The sequence below is a fragment of the Callithrix jacchus genome, chromosome 7 (genome assembly GCF_049354715.1).
Source record: "Callithrix jacchus isolate 240 chromosome 7, calJac240_pri, whole genome shotgun sequence".
NCBI classification, from domain to species: domain Eukaryota; kingdom Metazoa; phylum Chordata; class Mammalia; order Primates; family Cebidae; genus Callithrix; species Callithrix jacchus.
The window spans coordinates 60,136,161-60,164,151 of record NC_133508.1 but is presented as its reverse complement, the minus strand read 5'-3'; the positions used below and the strand labels follow the sequence as shown (position 1 = coordinate 60,164,151).

General features: G+C 47.5%; 1 protein-coding gene and 1 long non-coding RNA gene across 3 annotated transcripts in view; one reads left to right on the top strand and one right to left on the bottom strand.

The window, feature by feature from the left end:
• TCEA3 (transcription elongation factor A3) overlaps positions 1-27,991 on the top strand; it is a 43,120-nt gene that overhangs the window by 6,277 nt on the left and 8,852 nt on the right. Inside the window, exons 2-8 of one of the 2 annotated variants that reach the window (XM_054258899.2) lie at positions 165-227; positions 1,290-1,395; positions 2,211-2,352; positions 9,955-10,017; positions 19,308-19,471; positions 19,655-19,716; positions 23,173-23,322. In XM_054258899.2, coding sequence (XP_054114874.1) covers positions 165-227; positions 1,290-1,395; positions 2,211-2,352; positions 9,955-10,017; positions 19,308-19,471; positions 19,655-19,716; positions 23,173-23,322 — 750 coding nt within the window. The remainder of the gene's footprint in view (positions 1-164; positions 228-1,289; positions 1,396-2,210; positions 2,353-9,954; positions 10,018-19,307; positions 19,472-19,654; positions 19,717-23,172; positions 23,323-27,991) is intronic. The other variant, XM_054258900.2, reaches the window with a different exon arrangement.
• Positions 14,181-27,991, bottom strand: part of LOC144576948 (uncharacterized) — a 32,062-nt gene continuing 18,251 nt past the window's right edge. The window contains exons 3-4 of the long non-coding RNA XR_013519860.1: positions 15,511-15,617; positions 14,181-14,320 (exon numbers count right to left, since the gene is read on the bottom strand). This is a non-coding gene — a long non-coding RNA (uncharacterized LOC144576948). The remainder of the gene's footprint in view (positions 14,321-15,510; positions 15,618-27,991) is intronic.

The window sequence follows — 27,991 nt, the reverse complement described above, 5'->3', positions numbered from 1 at the left end:
GCACAGTCTAGGACAGGATGTCTCTCTCCCTCCTTCTGCCTCTTGCCTGTTCCTCCACCGCGTGTCTGTCTATATCCTCCTGCTCCCTGCACCAAGACCACACAATAAACAGAGAAGCCTGGGCAGGACCCGGGCCGCAGTCCTCACCTTGTGGCCTCCCACAGGAAGGGGCCCTGGACCTTCTGAAGAAGCTGCACAGCTGCCAGATGTCCATCCAGCTACTACAGGTGGGGGGGCAGGAAGCCTTAGGGCAGTGCCTGGGGGGAGAGGTCATTGGGGAGGGAAAGATCTCTGGTGGGGGAAGGTGGGGTCTGGGAGGAATTTCTGAGGGGAGGCTGGGGGGAGGGGATCTTGAGGTGCAGACCTCCCAGGCAGGGACTGAGGGAGACACGGGGCATTTCAGGGGCAGAGAGGGTACCTTCTAGGTGTGGGGGACCTCTGGGCCTTGCAGCAAGACTGGTTTGCTTCTCTTGAATACTCCAATTCCCAAGGCCCTGGGCCTGTGGGATCCAAGAGGCCGATAATCCAGGGAGAGGGAAAAGTTCTCCATTTAAAAATCCCTGTTTGGCCCTTAAAGTCCCCAAATTTACCAAAAGCTCCTGGCCCTGAAAAATAAGCACAGACAGATGCGAGGTCTCATAGCCGGGGCTGCTGTCTAAGTTGAAACTGGAGCTCAAAGACACTAGAGGGAGTTGGGTGCAGTGGCTCATGCCTGTAATTCCAGCATTTTGGGAGGCCGAGGCAGGCAGATCACCTGAGGTCAGGAGTTCAAGACCAGCCTGACCAACATTGTGAAAACCTGTTTTTAGTAAAAATACGAAAATTAGCTGGGCATGCATGGTGACGCACACCTGTAATCCCAGCTACTTGGAAGGCTGAGGCACGAGAATCACTTGAACCTAGGAAGTGGAAGTTTCAGTGAGCCGAGATTGCACTGCTGCACACCAGCCAGGCAACACAGTGAGACTCCATCTCAAAAAAAAAGATACAGGAAGAGGGTTGGGAATGGGAGGGATCCTGACAGTCAGCCAAGTGCCGCCCCTAACCCTAGCGGCAGCTTTTTGCCAAAGCCACAGGTGTCCTCCATGTCAGGCTTACTTGGCCTCATGCAGAACAGGGCCTCAGTTACAGTATTGGGGTTCTGACATCAGCCAGGAGTCAGGGCTAGGACGTTGGGGTTCCAGGTTGGAAGGGGAGGTGATGGTAGGGCTGGGGCAGGACCAGCCGATGAGGGCAGCCATTCCTGTGTATCCATCCCCAGACCAGGTCTTAACCCTCTCACTTTGCAGACAACCAGGATTGGAGTGGCTGTTAATGGGGTCCGCAAGCACTGCTCAGACAAGGAGGTGGTGTCCCTGGCCAAAGTCCTCATCAAAAACTGGAAGCGGCTGCTAGGTGAGAGAGAAGGTTGACTTGAGCCCTTTTTTTCTCCTAGCACTTGGGACAGGACTGGGCCTGGCTCAGTGCCAGCACTCAGTGTATGTCTGTTGAGTGACTTAATCAGTGACAGATGGCTTCTGGATCCACGAGGTAGCTAGTGGGGGAGCGCCAGAGTTTGCTTACACATGGCAAGATTTGTAGACTTGTGAATTTTGTTTTGTTTTGTTTGTTTGCTTTTGAGACAGAGTCTTGTTCTTGTTGCCCAGGCTGGAGTGCAATGGTGTGATCTTGGCTCCCCTACAACCTCCGCCTCCTGGGTTCAAGTGATTCCCCCGCCTCAGCCTCCTGAGTAGCTGGGATTACAGGCACCCGCCACCACACCTGGCTAAGTTTTGTATTTTTAGTAGAGATGGGATTTCACCATGTTGGCCAGCCTGGTCTTGAACTCCTGACCTCAGGTGATCCGCCCACCTTGGCCTCCCAAAGTGCTGGGATTACAGGTGTGAGCCATCACACCTGGCCAACTTGTGAGTTTTTGTGTACATGTGCCTATTATGTGTTTGTGGTCTCATACATGTCTACATACACACATTTGTCTGAATATGTGCTGAGGTGTGTTTGCCAACGTATTTATGTCCCCAAGTGAGTGTGTATTTGTACACACGTTCCTGTTATATGTGCGTTTGTGTGTAAATGTGTTTGTGTGTGTGCTGGGAGTGGGTGTGCAGCTGTCCTTATCTCTGCCCTTTGCTCCCTCCCCACTAAAGTCATGCTGGGTTCTGCTGAGACAAAGCTTAGTTGAGGGACAGTGCTACCCTTTTTTTTTTCAGACTCCCCTGGACCCCCAAAAGGAGAAAAAGGAGAGGAAAGAGAAAAAGCAAAGAAGAAGGAAAAAAGGCTTGACTGTTCAGTCTGGAAGCCAGAAGCAGGCCTTTCTCCACCAAGGAAAAAACGAGAAGAGCCGAAAACCAGGTATTCTTTTCTGGGATGGAGAGCAGGAAGCTGACACTTGTCACATCCTCTGCCAGCAGCTCTGTGTATATTATCTCATTTAAGCCTCACATCCAGCAGGGGGTAGATATTGTTATTATCTCCTGCAGTGCCCCCTCTGGGAGTCTTTCTTTGGCTCATCCAGACATTAGACTCACAAGACCCAACTAGGCCATAAGTGGCGCTGGCTTTGCCTAGAAGAAGGGTGCAGTGACAGGAAAGAGCAACAGCCTAGGTACAGGGAAACAAGACCACAATGGGTGGAAGCCTCACATCCCAAATCTTCTAACACTCCTAAAGACAAAGTTTCCAAGTTGCTAGCAAGGGCAATAGCCACTTCTAAGAATCACTCCATCTGGTGCACTGGCTCACACGTGTAATCCCAGCACTTTGGGAGGCCGAGGTGGGAGGATCACTCGAGCCTAAGAGTTTGAGACAAGCCTGGGCAACATAGCAAAACCCCGCCTCTGCAAAAAATACAAAAATTAGCCAGGCCTGGTGGCACACACCTGTAGTCCCAGCTACTCTGGAGGCTGAGGTGGGAGAATCGCTTGTGTCTGGGAGGCAGAGGTTGCAGTGAGCTGAGATTGCACCACTGCACTCCAATCTCAACAACAGAGCAAGAGCCTGTCTCAAAAACAAACAAAACACCAATACATATATTATTAATTAAATGGAACTCTTATTTTCTATATTATACAATAAAAATTTTAAATCTGAATTGTTGGGTTTTATTCACAATGATCCTGTACTGCTTTTGAAATTAAAAAAAAATAGTGCTTTTAAAAATGAAACAAGACTGATAAAAATCTCTTGTAGAAAATAATGGATGGCCGGGTGAGGTGGCTCACGCCTGTAATCCCAGCACTTTGGGAGGCCGAGGCAGGCGAATCATAAGTTCAGCAGTTTGAGAACAGCGTGGCCAATATGGTGGAACCCAGTCTCTACTAAAAATGCAAAAATTAGCCGGGTGCGGTGGTGCACTCCTGTAGTCCCAGCTACTCAGGAGGCTGAGGCAGGAGAATCACTTGAACTTGGGAGATGGAGGTTGCAGTGAGCCGAGACTACGCCATTGCACTCCAGCCTGGGCGACAGAGTGAAACTCTATCTCAAAAAAAATAAGAATAATTAAAAAAAAAAAAAAAAGAAAATGTAGAAAAGTAGGAAAAAAAAAATCACCCACATCCCCATCACCCAAAGACGATCATGTGTTGGTGTATGGCATTTTTTCTGTTCTCTCTTTGACTTGTTTTCTATAGTTATCCACAATTTTAATAGTCTGCTTTTTAAAACATAATGCCTGTGAAACGGTTTTGTCACATTTTCTATGTTCCATTCCTTTCCACTGCTCATTTTACAAGTGTCTCCTACTTGGAAAAACCCTAATTGGCATCTAACTTTTCACATGAGTGTGTTTTCTTTACCCAAAAGGGTTAGAAGTTTGGCTGGGGGGAGCCCCTGACCATCTCCACGGTGCCTAGCATGAAGTGAACATTTACTGAATATTGCTAGCCCATTTGTATCAGCGCAGTCCCTGTGGATTACCTCCCGATCATGCCCTGGCTGGTCTGGCCATCTCTAGAGCACCTGTGTGGTTATGACAACCTTGGCAAATAAAGGACCAAGAGCAGGAGAGCTCTTGTGAGATGAAGTTGAAGGACTAAAAGCTGAACTACCAAGGCAGGAACAAATGGGATTCAGGACTAATCTGTCGCATGGGGAGTGTAGTCCTCCAGGTAATGGTGGCAGCCTGAACATATGTGGTTTTTGTTTGCTCCATCCCCAAGTCTCACTAAATGAACAGTAAAGTGACTGGGCACAGTGGCTCATGCCTGTTATCCCAGCTCTTTGGGAAGCTGAGGTGGGCAGATCACCTGAGGTCAGGAGTTCAAGACCAGCCTGACCAACATGGTGAAATCCCGTGTCTACTAAAAATGCAAAAATTAGCCAGGCATGGTGGCATGTGCCTGTAGTCCCAGCCACTTGGGAGGTTGAGGTGGGAGAATCACTTGAACCCGGGGGCAGAAGTTGCAGTGAGCTGAGATTCCACCACTGCATTTGAGCCTGGGCAACAGAGCGAGACTCAGGAAAGAAAGAGAGAAAGAGAGAGAGAAGAAGGAAGGAAGGAAGGAAGGGAGGGAGGGAGGGAGGGAGGGAGGGAAGAGAAAAAGAGAAACAGTAAAGAGATTTCTTTGAAAGGCCTGTATGGGGACAACAGGTGTGGGAGAGGTAACAGTGAAAAAGCAGAAAGCAAAGTTCTGGGTTAACTTGGTCACTTATGACCTTCGTCTCCAAGACTCAGTATTATGGCTTGAAAACCAGACATCATTTTCTCAGTTCTTTCTTCTTAAAAATAAAATGTTTTATTTGTAATAGTCTTTAATTTTATTTGTCATTTTAGTTTAGCTATTTTGTATTTTTTATAATACAGATAATTACTTGCTCATTGTATAAAGTTTTAAAAATACAAATAAGAAAATTAAAAAATCATTTATTATCTAGAAACAAGCACTCATATAATTGTGTATATATATGTATACATATAAAATTTAGATATATATATATATATACATATATACACATCCTGCTAGACTATTCCTATGCATTACTACCTATAAAATACTTATTTGTTTTTTTGTTTTGTTTTGTTTTTGTTTGAGTCTTGCTCTGTTGCCCAGGCTGGAGTGCAGTGGCATGATCTTAGCTCACTGCAACATCTGCCTCCCAGGTTCAAGTGATTCTTCTGCCTCAGCCTCCCAAGTAGTTGGGACTATGCTCGGCTAATTCCTGTATTTTCAGTAAAGACAGAGTTTCACCATATTGGCCAGGCTGGTCTCGAACTTCTGACCTCATGATCTACCTGCCTTGGCCTCCCAAAGTGTGAAAATTACAGACATGAGCCACCAGACCTGTCCTAAAATACTTATTTATTTTAATAAAATGGAATTACATTCTGTATACTATATTGTAACCTTTTCATGTACATAAATATATTCATTTCAGTAGCAAGGTGTGTTTAGTGTAAAAAGTTTAGAAAATAAAACACAAGAAGAAAATAACAGAAATAACCATTGTCAACATTTTGATATATATCTTTGTAGCCTTCTAAGAACATACAGGCCAGGTTGGGCACAGTAGCTCACACCTTTAATCCCAGCACTTTGGGAGGCTGAGGCAGCTGAGGTCATGAGTTCAAGACCAGCCTGGCCAACATGGTGAAACCCTGTCTCTATTAAAAATACAAAAATCAGCTGGGCATGGTAGTGGGTATGTTAGCGGGTACCTGTAATCCCAGCTATTCTGGACGCTGAGGTAGGAGAATCACTTGAACCTGGGAGGCTGAGGTTGTAGTGAGCCAAGATTGCCCCACTGCACTCCAGCCTGGACAACAGAGACAGACCCTGTCTTTTAAAACAAAAGAACATACATATGGGCCGGGCATGGTGGCTCATACCTGTAATCCCAATACTTTGGGAGGTGGAGACAGGCAGATCACTTGAGCTCAGGAGTTACAGACTAGCCTGGGCAACACAGAGAAACCCCATCTCTACTAAAAAGTTAAAAAAAAAAAATTAGCCAGGTGTGGTGGCATGTACCTGTGTTTCTAGCTACTTGGGAGGCTGAGGTGAGAGGATCACTTAAGCCTGGGAGGTGGAGGTCACAGTGAGCTGAGACCCCACTACTGCATTCCAGCCTGGGTGAGAAGTGAGACTCCGTTTCAAGAAAAAAAACATACATGTGTACATTTATATTTGTATTTTCTTAAGAAAATTTGAAGTGCACTATACATTTTCCTGGGACACTAAATTGTTATGCCCACTCACTTGTCACAGCCACGGAGTTCTGAAACGAAGCTGTCGCTGGGGCTCAGCTGAAGATGGAGCAGTATCTCCTCCCTCTGCTGGGAGAAGCCAGTTGTCAGGGGTCCTATTTCAGCTCAGTTAATGAATTTCCTTTCTTTTTAGTTTTCTTAATGATGATTCATTATACAAACACTGTAACCACATTAGTGAAATTTAGAATAAGAGTGGGAAACATTTGTGCATATCAGACAAGTAAAGCAGCTTTTATTTTTCTTCCTCTCATCTCCCAGACCTGGTCTAACTACATAATTTTTCCATTCCTTTAGGCAGAGTGTACAATTTTTTGTTTGAGACAGAGTCTCACTCTGTTGCCCAGGCTGGAGCGCAGTGGCGTGATCACATCTCACTGCAACCTGCAATTCCTGGGCTCAAGTGATCCTCTCACCTCAGCCTCCTGAGTACCTGGGACTATGGGCACAAATTGTTTTTAAAAATCTAAAACAGTATTTGAATTTTTGTCCTTAGGAACTATAAAGATTGTACATGATTTGGAAATGAACTGTAGCAAACAAGGGCTAAAGAAGAATCACCCATTCTATGCCTTCTCTGTTGTCTGGTCACTCAGAAATGTCCCGCTGTCAGCTATGATTATGGCTTGTTGCTTCCCATTATTTTTATCCATGTATTCACCATAATCTGCTTTTTCTTCCACATGAATTTGAGACCCCTGGCTGGGTGCTGTGGCTCATGTCTGTAATCCCAGCACTTTGGGAGGCCAAAGCAGGCGGATCACTTGAGGTTAGGAGTTTGAGACCAGCCTGGCCAACATGGCAAAACTCTGTCTCTACTAAAATTACAAAAATTAGCTGGGAATGATGGCACATGGCTGTAATCCCAACTACTTGTAAGGCTGAGGCATGGAAATCTCTTGAACTCAGGAGATGGAGGTTGCAGTGAGCTGAGATGGCGCCACTGCACTCCAGCCTGAACAATAGATGGAGACTGTCGCAAACTAAATACATATAAGTAAAACTAAATTCCAGACCTCTCTTCCACTGATGTGCCACGTCTCCAAGGCCTGGCTAGAATGCAGATATTCTGTGCCATGTCATCTTGACAGACATCACCCATTTGGTAGAATTCACTGTCTCCATATCACCACAGATAGAGAAAATATTGTGCTAGATTATTTCCTTCCATCTATCTCATGACAGGGTACTAACCCACTTGCCCAAGAAACTGCGCACGATTCAAGGATCGTTCAAGAACCCAACTGCTAGCTGTTTTGGACTCATGCCTTACGAACTGATGAAGTACCTTTAATACAATACAGGTCTTCAAAACATGGCTTCTATTTCCTTCTTTCTTTCCTTCCTTCCTTCCTTCCTTCCTTCCTTCCTTCCTTCCTTCCTTCCTTCCTTCCCTCGTCCCTTCTTTCTTTCTTTCCTTTTCTTTCTTTTTTCCCTCCTTCCTTCTTTCTTCTTTCATTTTTTCTTTTTTTTTTTTTGGATGGACTCTCCCTCTGTCACCCAGGCTGGAGTGCAGTTGGTACAATCTCACCTCACTGCAACCACCATCTCCTGGGTTCAAGTGATTCTTTTGCCTCAGCCTTCAAGTAGCTGGGATTATAGGTGTGCTCCACCATGCCTGGCTAATTTTTGTATTTTTAGTAGAAATGGGGTCTTGCCGTGTTGGCCAGGCTGGTTTTGAACTCCTGACCTCAGGTGACCCGCCCACCTCGGTCTCCCAAAGCGCTGGGATTACAGGCGTGAGCCACCACTCCTGGCTATCTTGCTATTGTATTCCAAGCATTTTTTCATGTTCCTGAACAGTTTTCAGAACAGTCATTTGCCATAATAACTGCAGAGTATTTCTGATTTGTTCTAAAAAGAAAAGCAGCAAGGAAGAGTCAGAAAGTGGTGGTTCTCTGGGGTGGAGGCTCGTGTCTTCTCTCCTCTCTCCCACTGTAGGAATTCCAGCTCTTGGTTTCTGCTTGAATTGTCTATCCCCAAGGGGCACTGGGGAGAACTCCCACAGAACTCCCAGGGCCCGTTGTGGGAGTGCAGGGGCATGTGAATGAGGACCTCTCTTTCCCTCTCCCACATATTTGGTTGAAGGCAGCTCCTGGGGTCATTAGTAATGACCAGCACTTCCAGCCAGACTAGCTGAGGGGGAGAACTCCCTCAGGCAGAGGTCCTGGGGAGCTTGCAGGAGGCAGCTCTTGGATCCAGAGGCAATGAGAGTGGGAGCACCCAAGGAAGGGGAAGTGGGCTCAGCACACACAGTGTCCACCTCAGTGATCAAAACCTGCCAAATGCTGCTCTTGTGGAATTTACATGGGGTGTCAGACAATAAATATAATTAAATATAAATAAGTAAATTGGCCAGGCACAGTGGCTCACACCTGTAATCCCAACACTTTGGGAGGCTGAGGCAGGCAGATCACCTGAGGTTAGGAGTTTGAGACCAGCCTGGCCAACATGGTGAAACCCCATCTCTAATAAAAATATAAAAATTATGCCAGGCACGGTGGCTCATGCCTGTAATCCCAGCACTTTGGGAGGCCAAGGCAAGCAGATCACAGGGTCAAGAGATTGAGACCATCCTGGCCAACATGGTGAAACCCCGTCTCTACTAAAAATACAAAAATTAGCTGGGCATGGTGGCAGGAACATGTAGTCCCAGCTACTCAAGAGGCTGAGATAGGAGAATTGCTTGAACATGGGAGGTGGAGGTTGCAGTGAGCTAAGATCATGCCACAGCACTGCAGCCTGACGACAGAGCAAGACTCCATCTCAAAAAAAAAAAAAAAATTATCTGGGCATGGTGGCATACACCTGTAGTCCCAGCTACCCAGGAGGCTGAGGCAGAAGAATCTCTTGGACCTGGGAGGTGGAGGTTGCAGTGAGCTGCCTAGAGAGCACCACTGCACTCCAGCCTGGAGTAAATTATATAGTATACTAGATATAGTACAGTATTCCATACATGTGCTATGGAATTAAAAGGAGGGCAGGGTAAGTGACATGGGGAGTAGTGTTTGCAATTTACAAACAGATAAATTTTCTAAAACCAATGAAAGGAAGAACTACATTATATATCATAAAAAGAATGTCGCTGCTGCATTTTGGAAAAATTGGAAACAAATTCGCCTTTAACCCCATCACCCTAGCCGTAATAGTGGTCAGCATTTGAGTGCATTTTCTTCCAGTCTGTTTTTCCTCCTAGGCATTGGTTTTCTTGTGTGACTTTAGGCACAGTCCTCATCTAATTTTGTCTCCTGCTTTTTCAATTGTTATTTTAACCCAGCTCTTCTATCCCCAAGGCCCATGTAGTTCTCCTCTACTCCTCCTAAAGCAGCTGCCGGGGAGGCTGACGCTGATCTCTCTGTTTCTCCGGTTCCAGATGAGTACAGACAACTCTAGGAATCCAGTCTCTGTGGACTCCAGTTAGCTAAGGCCTGCCTGACAGTGAGGAGGACAGGGGCCTGCTGAGAGTTAGTTATTAATAGTGAGCAACCACACATGGAACATACATGGCCTGTGTTAGGCCCTTGGCAGATATCAGTTTCCTTCCCTTGTATTGCCTCACTTGATGGAGGGTAGGTGAAGGTCATGACCAGCCAGCACTGCCTGGAGCTCCCCCTCCCACGTAGCTGTGGTCCAGGTGGGCTTCCTCAGCCTCAATCCAGCAGGCCTTTTCCCAGGATGCTTTCTCCCCACCTTCCTGTCAGTACTGATGCTAGCCTACAAAGCAATCTCATTGCCGCTTTCTCTTCTTTCAGGAGAGACTCTGTGGACTTCAAGTCTTCTGCCACCTCCTCTCCAAAAAGGCCATCAGTGGAAAGGTAAAGGAGGCCACAGCCTTCTCCATCCCAACATCCTATTCAGCCTGTGTCCCCCTCTCTGTTTTTAATGGAGGAAGCCTGAGGCAGGGGAAAGGAGGGAAAGAAGAAACCTCCTACATTATGTTGCCCCCATATTTTAAGACCCATACAGTGAGACTGAATGGACCCCCAAATCAGAGGTGTGGCTCCTTCCCTGAGGCGGCTGACTGGTTGCTGTTGCTCCATCACTGTGGGGGGACCAGTCTCAAGGTCCAATTGAACCCGGTGAGGACAGAAGTCCTGGAAGCCGACACCTAGGCTGGGCACAGTGTCTCATGCCTGTAATCCTAGCTCTTTGGGAGGCCAAAGTGGGCGGATCACTTGAGGTCAGAACTTTCAGGCCAGCCCAGCCATCATGGCAAAACCCTGTCTCTACTAAAATTAGCTGGGTGTGGTGGCACACACCTGTAATCCCAGCTACTCGGGAGGCTGAAGCAGGAGAATCACTTGAGCCTGGGAGCCAGAGGTTGCATGAGCCGAGATCCTGCCACTGTACTCCAGCTCAAAAAAAAAAAAAAAAGAAAGTCTATACCTAGAGTGGGCTCTCTGGATTTGGGCTGAATTGGCTAGGATGTCTACCCAAAAGTAGCATAAATTATCAAGTCATTTAGTCATCAAATATTTATTGAGGGCCTACTATGTACCAAGAACTGTTCTAGGTGACAGGGATACAGAAATGCACAAAAGAGACAAAAATCCATGCAGTTGTGGGGGCCTTTATTCTAAGCAGGGGGAGATAGGTAAAGCTTAGAAGGTAACAAGTACTATGGAAAACAAAAGAGGAGACGGAAGAGGATTGGGGAAGGATATTCATGGAGTTGTCAGAAAAGGCCTCATTGAGGAAGTGACCTACAGACAAAAGCTTGAAAGAGGGATTTAGCCAAGCAGATTTTGGGGTCATTCCAAGCCAAGTGCCCTGAGGTGAGGGTGTGCCTGGCAAAGTCTAGGAACAATGAGGTAGCTGAGGACTGGAGCAGTTAAAGCGATGGGGAAGGTTGGGGATTGAGTAAAGCTGGAGCTACTGGAGGGTAGTGAGGGCAGGAGTGATGCTACCAAATGTATCAGGATGGCTCTGGCTGCTGTGCCAGGAATGACGGAGCAGCGACACCAGCCAGGAGGCTGTTGTGGTAATTCAGGCAAGCTATTATGGTGGCTCAGATCAGGGAGGTAATGGTGGAGGTGGGGAGAAGGGGTGGTTTCAGGATATATCTTAAGGGAAAGCTGACAGGACTTCCTGACAGATTGGATGTGGGGAATGAGAGGAACAGAGGAGTCAGGGATGAGTCCACGAGTTTTCACTTGAGCATCTGCAAGGATGGAGTTGCCATGAATTGGCATGGGGAAGACTGTGCTTATGCAAATCAGGCTTGGGGTGGAAAATCCAGAGTTCAGGTCTCGATGTGTTGGATTTGAGGCATGTGTTAGTCATTCAGTTGGAGAAGTTGAATATGCAGTTGGATTAGATGAGGCTACAATTCAGGAAGAAAGTCTGGGCTGGAAATATAAAATGCAGAGTCAAGGCCCAGGGCAGTGGCTCACACCTGTAATCCTAGCACTTTAGGAGGCTGAGGCAGGTAGATCACTTGAAGTGGGGAGTTCGAGACCAGCCTGCCCAACATGGTGAAACCCTGTCTCTAGTAAAAATACACCAATTAGCGGGCGTGGTGGCAGGCATCTGTAATCTCAGCTACTAAGGAGGCTGAGGCAAGAGAATCGCTTGAACCCAGGAGGTGGAGGTTGTAGTGAGCTGAGATCACACCACTGCACTCCAGCCTGAGGAACAGAACAAGACTCCATCTCAAAACAAACAAAAGAAAAGAAAGGAAAAGAAAAATTGCACAGTCATTAATGTATAACTGGCACCTGAAGAACCTGGGTGAGAGAACCAAGGAGAGATTGTGGATAAAAGAGTGGGTGTGAAGTGTAGCCCAAGGAGTGGTCAGAGATCAGAGCAGGAGAAACAGGGCCAAAGAGAGCAGGCCAGGCCAGGAAGTGGCCAAGCAGAAGATCAAGGAGAATGATCAGGGTCCATGGGCCATATTGGCTTTTGGGGCACCCTGGTGGGATGATAAGGGTGTTGGCTTGTGGGAGAGTAGGTGTGGGAGCTGCACAATTATTTTAAGCCTAATGTATCAGAAAGACTGCCATTGGAAAGAAAAGTAGAGACACAAAAATTAGGTTAAGGTTTTATGAAGATTGAACAGGCCTGGGCTGTACTGCACACCTCCAATGTGGCAGCCAGCTCCAGCTGATGAGTGGAAGCTATCTGCAGCGCTGATTGGAGAGGGAGTCTGAGGCTGTAGAAAAAGTTCTGCAGTCAATTAGCCATGTCTGGTGTGGGTGAGGCCTAGGAATGGTGGCTCCAGTGTCGTCCTGGTTCTAGACCAATGTATCTTTGCAGGGGTCATTTAGAAATGTGTGGAGGCATTTTTGGTTGTCACTATACTATGACTTGGACCAAAGTAGGGGTAAGATGAGAAGGAGGGGAAATATGAAAAACGAAATATAAAAATGAATATGAATATGAAAGATGAAATAGAGAAGTAAATTGTGCAGGAAACATGGACTCTAAGGCCAGGCAAAGATGGAAACTCATGATCTCTGCCTTCGTAAGGCTAACCATGAGTGCAGAAGCAGACACCAAAACGCATATTTATGGTCGGGGAAAGGGATAGAACACCATGGGAACACAGGAAGCCTCTCACAATATGACTGGAAAAGTCCAAGGAGGCTTTGTGGAAGAGAAAGTATTTGAGCTGAGAATGGAAAGTCAAATAGGAGGAATTGGGGAGACAAGTCAGGAGAGTCATTTCGAGCAGAAAGAAATGGCACATGCAAAGCTGTGGAAGTGGGAGTGAGCACGATGCTCCAGGAACTGCAGCTGGAGTACCAGGAAGGCGACCACGAAGGATACCATGGTGACAGGGAAGAAGGATGCCTGTTCTCAGTTGTCCTAACCCGGGGGTCAGAATGATTTGCCCTTTGCGAGCATGCGGGCTGATGCAGTAACTGAAATGCCCTCGAGGTGGCGCACGGAAGCAGCGAGCCCGGCCTCCAGTTGCCGCTGCTCAGACCTGGGGCAGGAGGATTTTCTAAGGGCTGGTGCGGTGCGGGCACATCCGGGGAGCAGAAGGAAGCTGTTGATAAATCCAACCCCCAATCCCACCCCGGCCGATGATGCCTCTCTGCAGTTTGGCTCAGTTCCCAGGCGTGTGCATTGAAAGCAAAATAAGTGTGGTTGACTGAATTGCTGCCCAGACACGAATTCCAGTCAGCCAGCCAGCTCCCAACTGGGAAGGCGGGACCGGGGCTGGGTGTGCCCTGCCAGGAAGGTGGGAAGAAATATTCCAGACAGCCTAGTCTTGCTCAGGTAGGAGGACTATGGAAACCTCTCTTTTAGAGACAAGGTTGATGTGTTGAAAAGAATTTGGAATGTAGACAGGTTCGTGATCTGACTCTACCCTTTGCTAGTTGGGACAATAACTTGGATGGATAATTCAGTTCAGCTCTCTGAGCCTCAATCTATTGATCTGTAAAATGAAGATAATTATGAACCTCTATCAAGGTCATCGTGAGGATTAAATGAGGTAATGAGCGGTGGCTCAAGCCTGTAATCCCAGCACTTTGGGAGGCCGAGGCGGGTGGATCACGAGAGATCGAGACCATCCTGGTCAACATGGTGAAACCCCGTCTCCACTAAAAATACAAAAAATTAGCTGGGCATGGTGGCGCGTGCCTGTAATCCCAGCTACTCAGGAGGCTGAGGCAGGAGAATTGCCTGAACCCAGGAGGCGGAGGTTGCGGTGAGCCGAGATCGCACCATTGCACTCCAGCCTGGGTAACAAGAGCGAAACTCCGTTTCAAAAAAAAAAAAAATGAGGTAATGAGATACCAAGTACTGTTCCCAAACCATGTATGAGTTCAATAAATTCATAATACTTTCTGATAATACTCACATGAAACCTGGTTATCTATGTAAACTGCCTAATACTTTGCCATTTAGTTGCTTTCATCTGCTCCATAAGATGGGTACTATTGTTATTCCCATTTTACATGTGAAAAATCTGAGTCACCTAGAAGTTAAGGAACTCACCCATGGTCACATCGCTACAAAGTGTTGGTATCAGGCTGTGGGAACCTGGGAGTTTGACTCCAGAGCCTGGGTTCTTTTTTTTGGAGATGGAGTCTTGCTTTGTTGCCAGGTTGAAGTGCAGTGGCACATGGTGAACCCATGACAGGTTTGCAATCCTTTGGAGCCTGTAATCTGGAGATGGAGTCAGGCAATGTTTATAAACACATAAACAAGTTAATCATAGACTTGGGTAAGTGCTGTAAAAGAGAGAAATCAGGTGATGTGCTAGAGAGTTACGGGGGGGACCATCAGCCTTGGCTGAGGTTATAAGGGAAGGTAGAGCATTCCAGGAGGAGGAAGAGCATGTCTGGAGGAAAGACCAGCCTGTGCAAAGGCCCATCAGTGGGAGGGATGGGTGTGTTTATGAACAGAAAGAAGCAGTGCTGTGGGGGCCTTTCGTAAGCCATGCGGAAAACATGGCATGAGGTTACATCAGAAAGCGGGTAGGGGCAGGACGTGGACGGGCTGGCAGGCCGTGGTGAGTTTTTTGTTTTTGTTTTTTTGTTTGTTTTGGAGACACAGTCTCTCTCTTTCACTCAGGATGAAGTGCAATGGCATGATCTCGGCTCGCTACAGCCTCCACCTCCTGGGTTCAAGCGCTTCTGCCTCAGCCTCCCAAGTAGCTGGGATTACAGGCGTATGCCACCACACCCAGCTAATTCTTATGTTTTCAGTACAGACAGGGTTTGGCCATGTTGGCCAGGCTTGTCTCGAACTCCTGACCTCAAATGATCCTCCCACCTTGGTCCCCGAAAGTGCTGAGACTTTAGGCATGAGCCACCATACCCAGCCAGGAGTTTTACTTTATGCTGAAAATAATTAGAAGCTGTTACAACAGCAGTCTCCAATCTTTTTGGCACTAGGGGGCTGGTTTCATGGAAGACAATTTTTCCACGGACCAGGGCTTGTGGGGGATGGTTTCAAGATTAAACTGTTCCACCTCTGATCATCATGTATTAGATTCTCATAAGGACCGTGCACCCTAGATCTCTTACATGCACAGTTCACAGTAGGGCCTGCCTCCTGCTGTGATGCCTGGTTCCTAACAAACCACAGACTGGTGCCGGTCCATGGCCCCAGGGGGTGGAAACCCGTATGTTAGTAGGGGAGTGACTTGATCGCTGTGAATTTTGAAAAGTCCCTCTGGCTGCCCTTTGGTGAATGGATTGTAGTGGAGGAAGAGGACACAGGAAAACCAGCTTTGGGGCTATCATGACTGTTCAGGTGGGAACCCGGTGACCAGGACCAGGCTTGGGGTCAGGAGCGTCCCTTTTGATTGCTGACAGCCCCACTAGTTCACCCCCTCTCCAGCCTTTACTCACCCAAACCGTTCCCTCCTGCTGCAATCTGACTCCAGGAGAAATCCGCTTGGATCTCAGCTTCCCTGTCCCTCTACCATGCTGCCAGGCAACCCAGTTATCAGGCAGGGCTGGGTAGAATCAAGGATAGATTAATCTACTACAGTAAGTTTCAAACTGCATTAAAAAAAAAAAAAAAAACTAGGAAATGAATCCCTTTGAACAACATTTTTAGAAATTCAAAATGTAAACCTTATAAGAACAGAGCTTACCATCCCCAGCCCACCTCACCAGTATGCACAGAGACACCTTTGATGAACCTCAAGTCTCTAGAGAATGCAAAAATCCCAAAAGTCCAGGGGTCTGGAATGACAGAGAGGACTAAGGTCAGGCCAAACAGCAAGAGGCGGGGAAGTCACCAGCAGAGTCCACACTGAGCTGTGCTCAGCAGGATGTTGGTTGGGATTCTCTGGTGACTCCAGGTAATTGATCCTGAGAAGCCTGAGCTAATCAGTCAGCCTCACTCTCAGACACAACTCTCTGGGCCTGAAGGACTTTGTCAGAAGTCCAAAATCCTCTTCTTCTTGAAAAGAAGTCGCATGTCCACAGCCTGAAAATGAACACGAGAAGCAGCTATGGATCCAGAGCCCAAGGCTACCTGGTGCAGCTGCCCAGGCTGTGCACTATACAATTCCAGGAGGCACCCAGCTAATAATGTGAATGCTGCCTCCTGGAGTGAGGAAGTGCAGCAGCTTTTTGGGTGCTTCCACAAGGGCTCAGTGTGGTAAGACCCGCGAGTGGGTCTTAATTTCACTCCAGGAGGGGACCTTAATTTTTCAACTCTGATGAGTTCATTTCTTCCTGAGCAGTGATATAGGGGCTGGCTGGCAGATTCTGATGGGTTATTGAAAAAGGAGGTGAGAAGAGCAGAGGAATGAAAACAGAGACTTCTGGACTTCCTGGCTTTTACCCTAAAAATAGTTTAAAAACATCTCGGGAGGGAGGGAGTTGTGCAACTATCACGAAGTCATGCCCGGCACAGTGGCTCAGGCCTGTAATCCCAGCACATTGGGAGGCCAAGGCGAGTGGATCACTTGAGGCCAGGAGTTTGAGTCCAGCCTGAGCAACATATTGAGACCCTCATCTCTGCCAAAAAAAAATTAGCCTGGTATGGTGGCAACTGCCTGGAGTCAGTCCTACTACATGGGAGGCTGAGGCAGGAGGATCGTTTGAGCCCAGGGAGACCGACACACTTCACTTCTTCAAGGCTCCTTTCCATCATCTATAGAAGGGGCCTGGTAATTTGTGACTTTTAGGTTATCAAGAATAAACAGCAGACCTGTGGTAAATGGTGGCTTTTATTTTACCATCCTTAACAAACCCCAGAGTCTGGTCAGATCCTTTCTTTCTAACTTCCTCACCTTCTTACAAGCTCCCTCACCCTCATGCTCCAGCTGCACTGAGCCCTCCAACATTGCCCATGCAAACCTTGGTCTTCCACACTTCCATGCATTTCTGCCAATAATGCTTTTTTTGGCCAGGCATGATGGCTCATGCCTGTAATCCCAGCATTTTGGGAAGCCAAGGTGGGTGGATCACCTGAGGTCAGGAGTTGAAGACCAGCCTGGTCAACATGGCGAAACCCTGTCTCTACTAAAAATACAAAAATTGGCTGGGCGAGGTGGCTCATGCCTGTAATCCCAGCACTTTGGGAGGCCAAGGTGGATGGATCACGAGGTCAAGAGATTGAGACCATCCTGGCCAACTTAGTAAAATCCTGTCTCTACTAAAATACAAAAATTAGCTGGGCATGGTGGCACATGCCTGTAGTCCCAGCTACTTGGGAGGCTGAGGCAGGAGAATTGCTTGAAGCCAGGAGGCAGAGGTTGCTGAGATTGTGCCACTGCACTCCAGCCTGGAGCCTGGTGCAAAAGTGAGACTCTGTCTCAGAAAAAAAAAGAAGTACAAAAATTAACCAGATATGGTGCCATGTGCCTGTATTCTCAGCTACTTAGGAGGCTGAGGCAGGAGAATCGCTTGCCCAAGAGGCAGAGGTTACAGTGAGCTGAGATCATGCCACTGCACTCCAGCCTGGGTGACAGAGGGAGACTCCCTCTCAAAACAAACAAAAAAAAAAGTGTTCCTCATCACAGAAGTAAATATATTCTTCATAGAAGATTTAGCAAATAGGCCTAAGCAAAAGAAGAAAATGAAAATCTCCTGTCATTCCATCTCGGAGAGATACTTGCTATTAACATGGGGTGTTACCGGCTGAACGTTTGTGACCCCCTAAAATTCATATGTTGAAATTCCAAAACCCCATTGTGACTGTATTTGGAGATAGGGCCTTCATTAAAGTTAAGTGAGGTCATAAGGGTGGAGCCCTGATCCAGTAGAATCTTATAGGGCGTCCCTATAAGAAAAGACACCACGTGAATACAATGAGAAGATTGCCATTCACAAGCAAAGAGAGAGCTCTCATCAGAAAGAAAATTGGCCAGCAGCAACTTGTTCTTGGGCTTCCCAGCCTCCAGAACCATGAGAAATAAATTTCTGTTAGTGAAGCGACCCAGTTTGGTATTTTGTTATGATAGCTCGAGCCTCATAGTTAGCTTTCTAATTATCTCTGCATACATGCATATGTGTATATTTTTTAAACAAAATCAGAGCGAGATCACTCTTAGATAGTACATCATAGATTATAGCATAGGTGTTGACTGGGTAATCTAGTATTGGCCTGTAATCCCAGCACTTTGGGAGGCCAAGGCAGGTAGATCGCTTGAGCCCAGGAGTTTGAGGATCAGCCTGGGCAACATGGTGAGATCCCATTTCTACAAAAAGATGCAAAATTCACCAGGCATGATGGCATGCTCCTATGGTCCCAGCTCCTTGGAGGCTGAGGTGGGAGGAGTGCCTGAGCGCAGGAAGTCAAGGCTGTAGTGAGCCATGATTGCGTCACTGCACTCCAGCCTGTGTGACAGAGAGAGACCCTATCTCAAAAAATAAAATAAATTAATAAAAAGAGCATAGGTGTGGGATTAGACAGATGCGGGTTCAAATGGTGGTGGTGTATAGCCTTAGGCAGATCTCAGTGGTGCAACTCTCTGGGTTTATTTCCTCATCTTTAGATGGGGATGATGAGAGTATCTACCTTCTGGGACTGCTATGAAGATTAAATTAGAAAATGCTTGTAAAGTGCCTGGCACAGTTCTGGCATCTAGTAAAGCCAGCCCTTTTAAATGGAGGTAGATAGTCACTATTCACTAGACTGTAAGTTCCTTGAGGGAAAGTTGCTCTGCTGACTTGTCTGCATTATCCCTTGTTCTTGGCAACTGCCTGGAGAATAGGTGTCTAGTAAATATCTGGTGAATGAGTGAATAAACACTTCATATATTTATGAGACCACAGATAGAGAGCAGCTAGCACAGTGCATAATCAGTTGCATATAATTATTGGTGGTGTTACACTGTTCTGTAATGAGTAAAGCACAGTGGCTGGTTAAGAGCCAACTGCCTGGCTTTGAATTCTGTTTCTACTGGTTCATCAATGTGTGACCTGAGTCAAGAGCACCTTTAGATACATCTTTTTCTACAATGCACTTTAAAATGTGTCTCTCAAATAGGGATAAGAATAGTATTGACTTCATGGGGTTGTCACGAGGATTAAATGAGATGATCTATGTCAAGTGCCTAAAATAGTACCTACCTCATCAGGTTGTTATGAGGATTATAGGAGACCATCCATCAAGACATCTAGAATGCTGCTCAATAAATGCTTTGCTCTCTTAATGTCAAATGTCTGTTACGGATTGTCATCCTCAGATCAAACAGCAGCAAATCAAAAGCGGAGAGTCCCAAAACACCTAGCAGCCCTTTGACCCCCACGTTTGCCTCCTCCATCTGCCTCCTGGCCCCCTGCTATCTCACAGGAGACTCTGTCCGGGACAAGTGTGTGGAGATGCTGTCAGCAGCCCTGAAGGCGGACGGTGAGAGGGCCTGGGCTAGGGATGGGGGAGGAAAGGGGTTCCTTTTCCCAGTCTCACCAAAGACAGAAGTGATGCAGTCTTTCTCGGCATTCCAGGGGATGGTACAGGAATACTGTAGTATAAGCAGGTTTCACTGCCTAGGTTGTGTCTGGCTGATGCCTATATTTCTCAAATCTCTTTTAGATGATTACAAGGACTATGGAGTCAACTGTGACAAGATGGCATCAGAAATCGAAGATCATATCCTTGAACTGTGCCGGGGGCTGTGGGTGTCTGGACCATCTAGCAGCAGCCCTTCAAAGTGCAAGTGAGCTGGGACAGTGAGGAAGGAGAGGAAGGGCTCCAGGAACAGCCCCTGCTCTGCCCTTGAACCAGAGCTCTTAATTCTGTCTAACATTTGTTATTGTTTCACACCTGCCAGCAAAACTTGAAAATGAACAGTACCTCATTCAGTGTTGATAACAACTCCACAGGGTAGGCTCCCTGATTTCTCCAGTTTCACAGGTGAAGTAACTGAGACTTACATAGGTCAAATCATTCCCCAAAGCCCATATAGCTATAGTAGTAGCAGAGATGGGATCTGAACCCAGACTCTGGAAACTGGGGGCTCAGAAGCTGTGCCAGCTAGACTGTGTAATAGCGTGCCTCAGTTGGTCAAGTCATTACCTTTTGGAACAGATTAGAACGAGAGGTCAGCATTTCCCAGGCTCAGCCTTTCCCCTTCTCCTGTCCTCTGATGTTAATAGCTCCCTTTTCTTTTCTTTTTGAGACAGAGTTTTGCTCTTGTTGCCCAGGCTGGAGTGCAATGGCACAATCTCGGCCCACTGCAAACTTTGCCTCCTCGGTTCAAGCTATTCTCCTGCCTCAGCCTCCCAAATAGAGGGAATTACCGGCATGCACCTTCATGCCAGGATAATTTTGTATTTTTAGTAGACACAGGGTTTCACGATGTTGGTCAGGCTGGTCTCAAACTCCTGACCTCAGGTGATCCACCTGCCTTGGCCTCCCAAAGTGCTGGGATTATAGGCATGAGCCACCGTGCCCACCCCCTCCTTTTTTTTTTAACTCCCAAATATATATCAAGCACTGCAATGGCCAGTTGACACTTCCCACCACCTCTGTTAGCTCTCACAGCATTCTCTGTGAGGTAGAGACCGTTCCCATTTTATAGACAAAGAGTCTGAGGCTCAGAACTACTGGGTATCAAAATGGGACTGGAGACCCTGGTCTTTGGATTCCATGTACTGAACCCTTTCCATGTGCCTCCTCTCCCCAACTTCTCATCTGAAAGGGGCCCTGTGTAGACAGGAGAGGTGACCACCACTGGGATATATGAATAGATCTGTTGCACCAAAAGATGTTTGGCTTGGAGAAAAAAAAAATCCCTCCTCCCTTGGCCCCCACTGAATGAAAACATAGAGCCTCTTTTACTAGAGACAAGGTTTGCAGGGTGTTGGAGCAGGGAGACAATCCGGGAAAAGAAGTCCAAGTGTCACACTGAGGTGTGAGTGACCCTTTTGAGGGCTCCTGGGTTCTACCTGAGGAGTTCAGAAGGGTCTGTTGGGGAGGACCATGGGCTGCAGACAACAAATGTGCATTTCCACCTCCTGCCTGTGGCCTATCCTAATTTCCTCCAACTCATTTTCAGGTGGTTTCTCTCCATTGCCATTTAATGATTAATCAGCAATACCTCAACAAGTCTGGAGCCATTCAGCACCTCAGAAAGTACATTTTCACCATTTCCTGTTAATTCAGGAAGGCAGAGCACAAGGTATCAGATATATCACGAGTTTCATCTTCATTTTCTCCTGAACAGTCATCCCTTCAAGCAGGTCCCTTCCACCTTCAAGCCCAGTTTGAAACAACAGCAGATGGTCCAGTACAAAGTTTCCCTCCCAGCCTTTCCTCCATCCACTGAAAGTTCTTCTTTTTTTTTTTTTTTTTTTTGAGATGGAATCTTGCTCTGTCGCCCAGGCTGGAGTGCAGTGGCACCGTCTCGGCTCACTGCAACCTCTGCCTTCTGGGTTCAAGTGATTCTCCAGCCTCAGCCTCCCGAGTAGCTGGGATTACAGGTGTCCATCACCACACCCAGCTAATTTTGTTGTATTTTTAGTAGAGATGGGGTTTCACCATGTTGGCCAAGCTGGTTTTGAACTCCCCACCTCAGGTGATCTGCCCTCCTCAGCCTCACGAAGTGCTGGGATTGCAGGCGTGAGTCACTGTGCCTGGCCTGAGTGTCCTTCCTCTAAAGGAGAGGAAACAAAAGCTGCATCAAACGCTTTAGCTCTTTGTTCTTAGCTAGCTGGAGGTCAGGGAGAGGGTACACTTGGGGGCTTGACTGCTCTGTGTCCTAAAATAGATCTGTCCTCTTTGGAGTGGCTCTGTGCTAACATAGCAGCCAAAAGCTCTTCTGAGGGGCCAGTGACCTCTGGTCTGCTTTCCACCTTGTCCTCTCCTGCGGCCTTGGGACGTGGAGACAGAGTCAGGAAGGGGCTGGAGAAAGTCCCGCCAGCCCTTCTGCCCCCACAGATCAACACACCCCAGGAATCCCGAGTGGCACATTTTCAAACACATTTTTTGGCTTTGACGTGCATTGTGGCATATTCTTTGCTTTTCACACTTTTATTGTACAAACATTAAAACAATAACAGAAAAAAGAAAGACTACCACCTCCCTTCCCACCACTTCTAGCAAGTCATCTGTTTCCATTTTTCCACATTCCCTGAAGTCTCTTTCTTGTATATGGTTTTTCCCAGCAACAGCTTTGTCTTCCTGATCTTCCTTGGCTCAGGAGACCAAGAAAATGAGGCTGTGTTCCCTGAGCTCCTCCAGAGGGTGGAGGGAGTGGGAGGCTCAAAAGCCTGCCTAGGATGCAGTTTGGACAGAAACTCACTGTGGTTGGTGGCCAGGGGTGACTTCCTGCGGGGTGAGTGGAGAGAGTGTTACCGTCGGGGGGGGGTTTGGCTTCCAGCCCTGTCTCTGCCGGGAATTTGCCCCGTGGCCTTGAGCAAGGGCCTGCACCCTCTGTAAGCCTCATCTATTAATGGAAGGAGTAGTTCTGACCAGCAATTCCCAGCACAGTTTCCATGGGATGGTAACAGGTATTGTAGGAGAAAGGATGGAGGGAAAAGGGGCTCTTTATTGGAAACACCAGATTAAACATAGCTCAGTGATTTCTTTTTTGCAATACTTCTTAGAGCCTTAAACATGTGGCTCTTAATCTTTTCCTCTGAAAGCTGGACTCACAACCTCCAGGGGCCCTTACAGACTAGAGGCTGTCCGCATCCTTGTCATCATCTTAACAGCCCATACATATTAAACATTTGATATGTCCCAGACACCACACTAGTGCACCATGTGGCTTAGCTTCTGGAATCCTTGTATTTTATAAATAAGGAACCTCACCTGTGGTCACACAAGAGGCTCAGACAAACCCAGGCTGCCTGTTCCCGATGTCCCTGTCACTGTAGTGCTTGCTGTGATCTGATCTTACCCCAGAGGCTGTTTCTTGTCTCTGATACTTGGCTGACCACAAATGCCCAACCTGGGGAGTCAGAGGTCACAAAAGAGGGGCCCAACCCCTGTAGGAGTCCAGGGAGAGGAAGAGAGGGTTCTGGAGCTCCTCAGGCTTCAGGGCCAGGCCTGCACCCTTCTGTGCCCCTCCATGAGTGGCTGGCGGGCCCTTGACTGAATCACATATCTACCAAGAGCTCAAGAGCACGGACATGAAGTACCGGAACCGCGTGCGAAGCCGCATCAGCAACCTCAAGGACCCCAGGAACCCCGGCCTGCGGCGAAATGTGCTCAGTGGGGCCATCTCTGCAGGGCTCATAGCCAAGATGACGGCAGAGGTGAGATCAGGGTGTCTGCATGGTGGAACGGGAAGCCAGGTCCCCCCAGCCCTGCCCAGTACAGAGGGGCAGTGGCTTGTGACTCAGCAGCAATGAGCCAGGGAGCTTTTCCAACCAGCCCCATCTCAGCCTCCCCACCAGGCTCTGGACTAGCAGGATCCTGAACACAGCTAATAAGTTATAAGTGCTGGCTGGGTGCCCTGGCTCACCCCTGTAATCCCAGCACTTTGGGAGGCTGAAGCGGGTGAATCATGAAAGATCGGGTCAGACGATCGGGACCATCCTGGCCAATATGGTGAAACCCTGTCTCTACTAAAATACCAAAATTAGCCATGTGCAGTGGCGCATGCCTGTAGTCCCAGCTACTCAGGAGGCTGAGGCAGGAGAATCACTTAAACCCAGGAGTCAGAAGCAGTGAGCTGAGATCGCACCACTGCACTCCAGCCTGGCGACAGAGCATGACACCACCTCAAAAAAAAAAGTCCTGTGCTAAATGTGTTCAGCGAATTGGCCGAGTTTCCCTTCATGCCAGCTGAGATAGAAAGGCATATTATCCCCGTTCTACAGATGAGGATCCTGAGGCTCAGAGGAGTAAACTGATTTGCGCATGCATAAAGCTAGAAAGGGTTGAAGCCTAGGAGGCAACTGTCTGGCCCCAGAGCTAGGTGCGTGTGGAGTGTGTGTGGGTGTACATGTGGAGTGCGTGTCTGTGTGGTACATATGATGTGTGAGGTGTGTAGGGGTTATATGTGTATATGTGGGATGTGTGTGTGCTATGTATATGTATGGTGTGTACATATGAAGCATGTGTGTATGGTACATATTAGGGGTCCCCAACCCCTGGGCCACAGGCTGGTACCTGTTAGGAACTAGGCCACACAACAGGAGGTGAACAGTGGGTGAGCGAGTGAAGTTTCATTGTATTTACAGCCGCTCCCCGTTGCTGGCATTCCTGCCTGAGCTCGGCCTCCTGTCAGATCAGTGGCGGCATTAGATTCTCATAGATGTACGAAGCCTATTATAAACAACATATGTGAGGGATCTATGTTGTAAGCTCCTTATGAGAGTCTAATGCCTGATGATCTGTCACTGTCTCCCATTACCCCAAGTGGGGACCATCTAGTTGCAGGAAAACAAGGGAGCTTGGAGCTCCCGCTGATTTGGTGAGTTGGATAATTATTTCATTATATATCACAATGTAATAGTAAGAGAAATAAGAGTGCAATGCACTCGAATCATCCTGAAACCATCCCCTACCCTGTCTGTGGAAAAGTCGTCTTCCAGGAAACCAATCACTGGTGCCAGAAAGGTTGGGGACCACTGGTGTATATGATGTATGGAGTGTGGGGGCTGCGCATGCGTGGAGTGTGTGTGGTGTGTATGTTGTGTGGAGTGTGTATGGTGTATGATGTGTGGAAAGTGCGGGTATGATGTGTGGAGTGTGTTATGATGCATGTAGTGTGTGTGGTGTGTATGATGTGTGGAGTGTGTATGGTGTGTATGATGTGTGGAAAGTGTGTGTGTTGTGTATGATGTGTGGAGTGTGTTATGATGCATGTAGTGTGTGTGGTGTGTATGATGTGTGGAGTGTGTGTGTGTGGAGTGTGTGTGGTGTGTATGATGTGTGGAGTGCGTTATGATGCATGTAGTGTGTGTGGTGTGTATGATGTGTGGAGTGGGTGTGTGTGGAGTGTGTGTGGTGTGTATGATGTGTGGAGTGTGTATGGTGTGTATGATGTGTGGAAAGTGTGTGTGTTGTGTATGATGTGTGGAGTGTGTTATGATGCATGTAGTGTGTGTGGTGTGTATGATGTGTGGAGTGTGTGTGTGTGGAGTGTGTGTGGTGTGTATGATGTGTGGAGTGCGTTATGATGCATGTAGTGTGTGTGGTGTGTATGATGTGTGGAGTGGGTGTGTGTGGAGTGTGTGTGGTGTGTATGATGTGTGGAGTGTGTATGGTGTGTATGATGTGTGGAAAGTGTGTGTGTTGTGTATGATGTGTGGAGTGTGTTATGATGCATGTTGTGTGTGGTGTGTATGATGTGTGGAGTGTGTGTGTGTGTGGAGTGTGTGTGGTGTGTATGATGTGTGGAGTGTGTTATGATGCATGTAGTGTGTGTGGTGTGTATGATGTGTGGAGTGTGTGTGTGTGGAGTGTGTGTGGTGTGTATGATGTGTGGAGTGTGTTATGATGCATGTAGTGTGTGTGGTGTGTATGATGTGTGGAGTGTGTGTGGTGTGTATGATGTGTGGAAAGTGTGTGTTGTGTATGATGTGTGGAGTGTGTGTGTGTGTGGAGTGTGTGTGGTGTGTATGATGTGTGGAGTGTGTTATGATGCATGTAGTGTGTGTGGTGTGTATGATGTGTGGAGTGTGTGTGTGTGGAGTGTGTGTGGTGTGTATGATGTGTGGAGTGTGTTATGATGCATGTAGTGTGTGTGGTGTGTATGATGTGTGGAGTGTGTGTGTGTGGAGTGTGTGTGGTGTGTATGATGTGTGGAGTGTGTTATGATGCATGTAGTGTGTGTGGTGTGTATGATGTGTGGAGTGTGTGTGTATGTGTGGAGTGTGTGTGGTTTGTATGATGTGTGGAGTGTGTTATGATGCATGTAGTGTGTGCGGTGTGTATAATGTGTGGAGTGTGTGTGGTGTGTATGATGTGTGGAAAGTGTGTGTGTTGTGTATGATGTGTGGAGTGTGTATGTGTGGAGTGGTGTGGTGTGTTTGATGTGTGGAGTGTGTGTGGTGTGTGTGATGTGTGAGGCATGTTGGGTGTTTAGTATATCTGTGTGGTATATATAATGTGTGGAGTGTGTGTGGTGTGTATGATGTGTGGAGTGTGTATGGGGTATGATGTGTGGAAAGTGCGTGTATGATGTGTGGAGTGTGTGTATGATGCATGTAGTGTGTGTGGTGTGTATGTTGTGTGGAGGGTGTGTGGTGTGTATGATGTGTGGAAAGTGTGTGTTGTGTATGATGTGTGGAGTGTGTGTGCACTATGTATAATGTATGGAGTGTGTGTGTATGATGTATGGTGTGAAGTATGTGTATGATTAGTATATGTGTGTCCTGTGTGGTTTGTGTATGTGTAGCATGTGGAAGTGTGTGTCTGTGTTATGTAGCGTGTGTCTGTACATTCTTTGGAGGAGAGGGTTCACTGCTTTCCTCAAATACCCAAAACAAACAACAAAGAACCTTGGCTTTAGGATGAAATGGGGAACTTGGCACAGGTAAACCAGGGTTATCTTTCTGCCTAATTAAAATATTGGATCTTTTTAGGTAAATAGCAACATATGCCTGGAGTTATAAATTGCAACTTGGCTTTAGTTGTGTCTTTTGTCAGTCCAGACTGCCATAACAAAATGCCGTAGCCTGGGTGGCTTATAAACAACAGTCATTTATTTCTCACATTTCTTTTTTCGTTTGCTGTTGTTTTTTTTTTTTTTTTTTTTTTTGAGGTGGAGTCTTACCCTGTTGCCCAGCCTGGAGTGCAGTGGCACAATCTTGGCTCACTGCAGCCTCTGCCTCCTGGATTCAAGTGATTCTCCTGCCTCAGCCTCCTGAGTAGCTGGAACTATAGGTGCCCACTACCATGCCCGGCTAATTTTTGTGTTTTTAGTAGAGATGGGGTTTCACTAAGTTGGCCAGGCTGGTCTCAAACTTCTGACCTCAAGTGATCTGTCTTGCTCGGCCTCCCAAAGTGCCGGGATTGCAGATGTGAGCCACTGCACCCAGCCTATTTCTCGAATTTCTAGAGGTTGGACAGTCCAAGATCAGGGCACCAGCAGATTCAGTGTCTAGTGAGGGCCTGCTTCCTCATAGACAGCCATCTTCTCACTGTGACCTCACATGGTGGAGGGGTCTTTCTCGGGCCCCTATTGGAGGGGCCGTAGTCCCCTGCAGCAGGGCTCTGCCCTTAAGAGCTAGCCACCTCCCAAAGACCCCCTAATACCATCACCTTGGGGTTAGGATTTCAACAGATGAATATCGGGAGACCTTCATCCTGGGTCAACTTTTGCTCTGTGCAGGATGATTCTAAAAGAGATACTGGACAATTTTTGTTCCATTACAAATCAGGCCAGGTGCGGTGGCTCATGCCTGTAATCCCAACACTTTGGGAGGCCAAGGTGGGCAGATCTCCGGAGCTCAGGAATTCGAGATGGCAAAACCCTGTCTCTACTATAAATACAAAAATTAGCCAGCTATGGTGGCACACACCTGTAGTCCCAGCTGCTCGGGAGGCTGAGGCAGGAGAATTGCCTGTACCCGGGAGGTGGGGGTTGCAGTGAGCGGAGATCGTGCCACTGTACTCCCAGCCTAGGCAACAGAGTGAGACTCTGTCTAGAAAAAAAGAAAAGGAAAGAAAGAAAAATCTGAGTTTGGGCTTGGGCTGCCTGCTGTGCTGGTACGCTCCCACCAGGACCCATGTGGACGGTGTCTCTCTCAGCATTTCCTTCCCCGACTGTGTTTTTATGCCTCTTTCCTTGTTCATCTGACTTCCTCATTCTTCCTTCTCTTTTCCTCCCTACCCAGACATAGCAAAGAATGGAGTAGGCTCTGAGATACCCATGAGCGCTGCTGAGTGGGTCAGTCCCATGAGGACCGGCATTCACAGTCCACCCAGCACTGAGAGCAGTGTCTGGCACATCACGGGACTCAACAAATATAG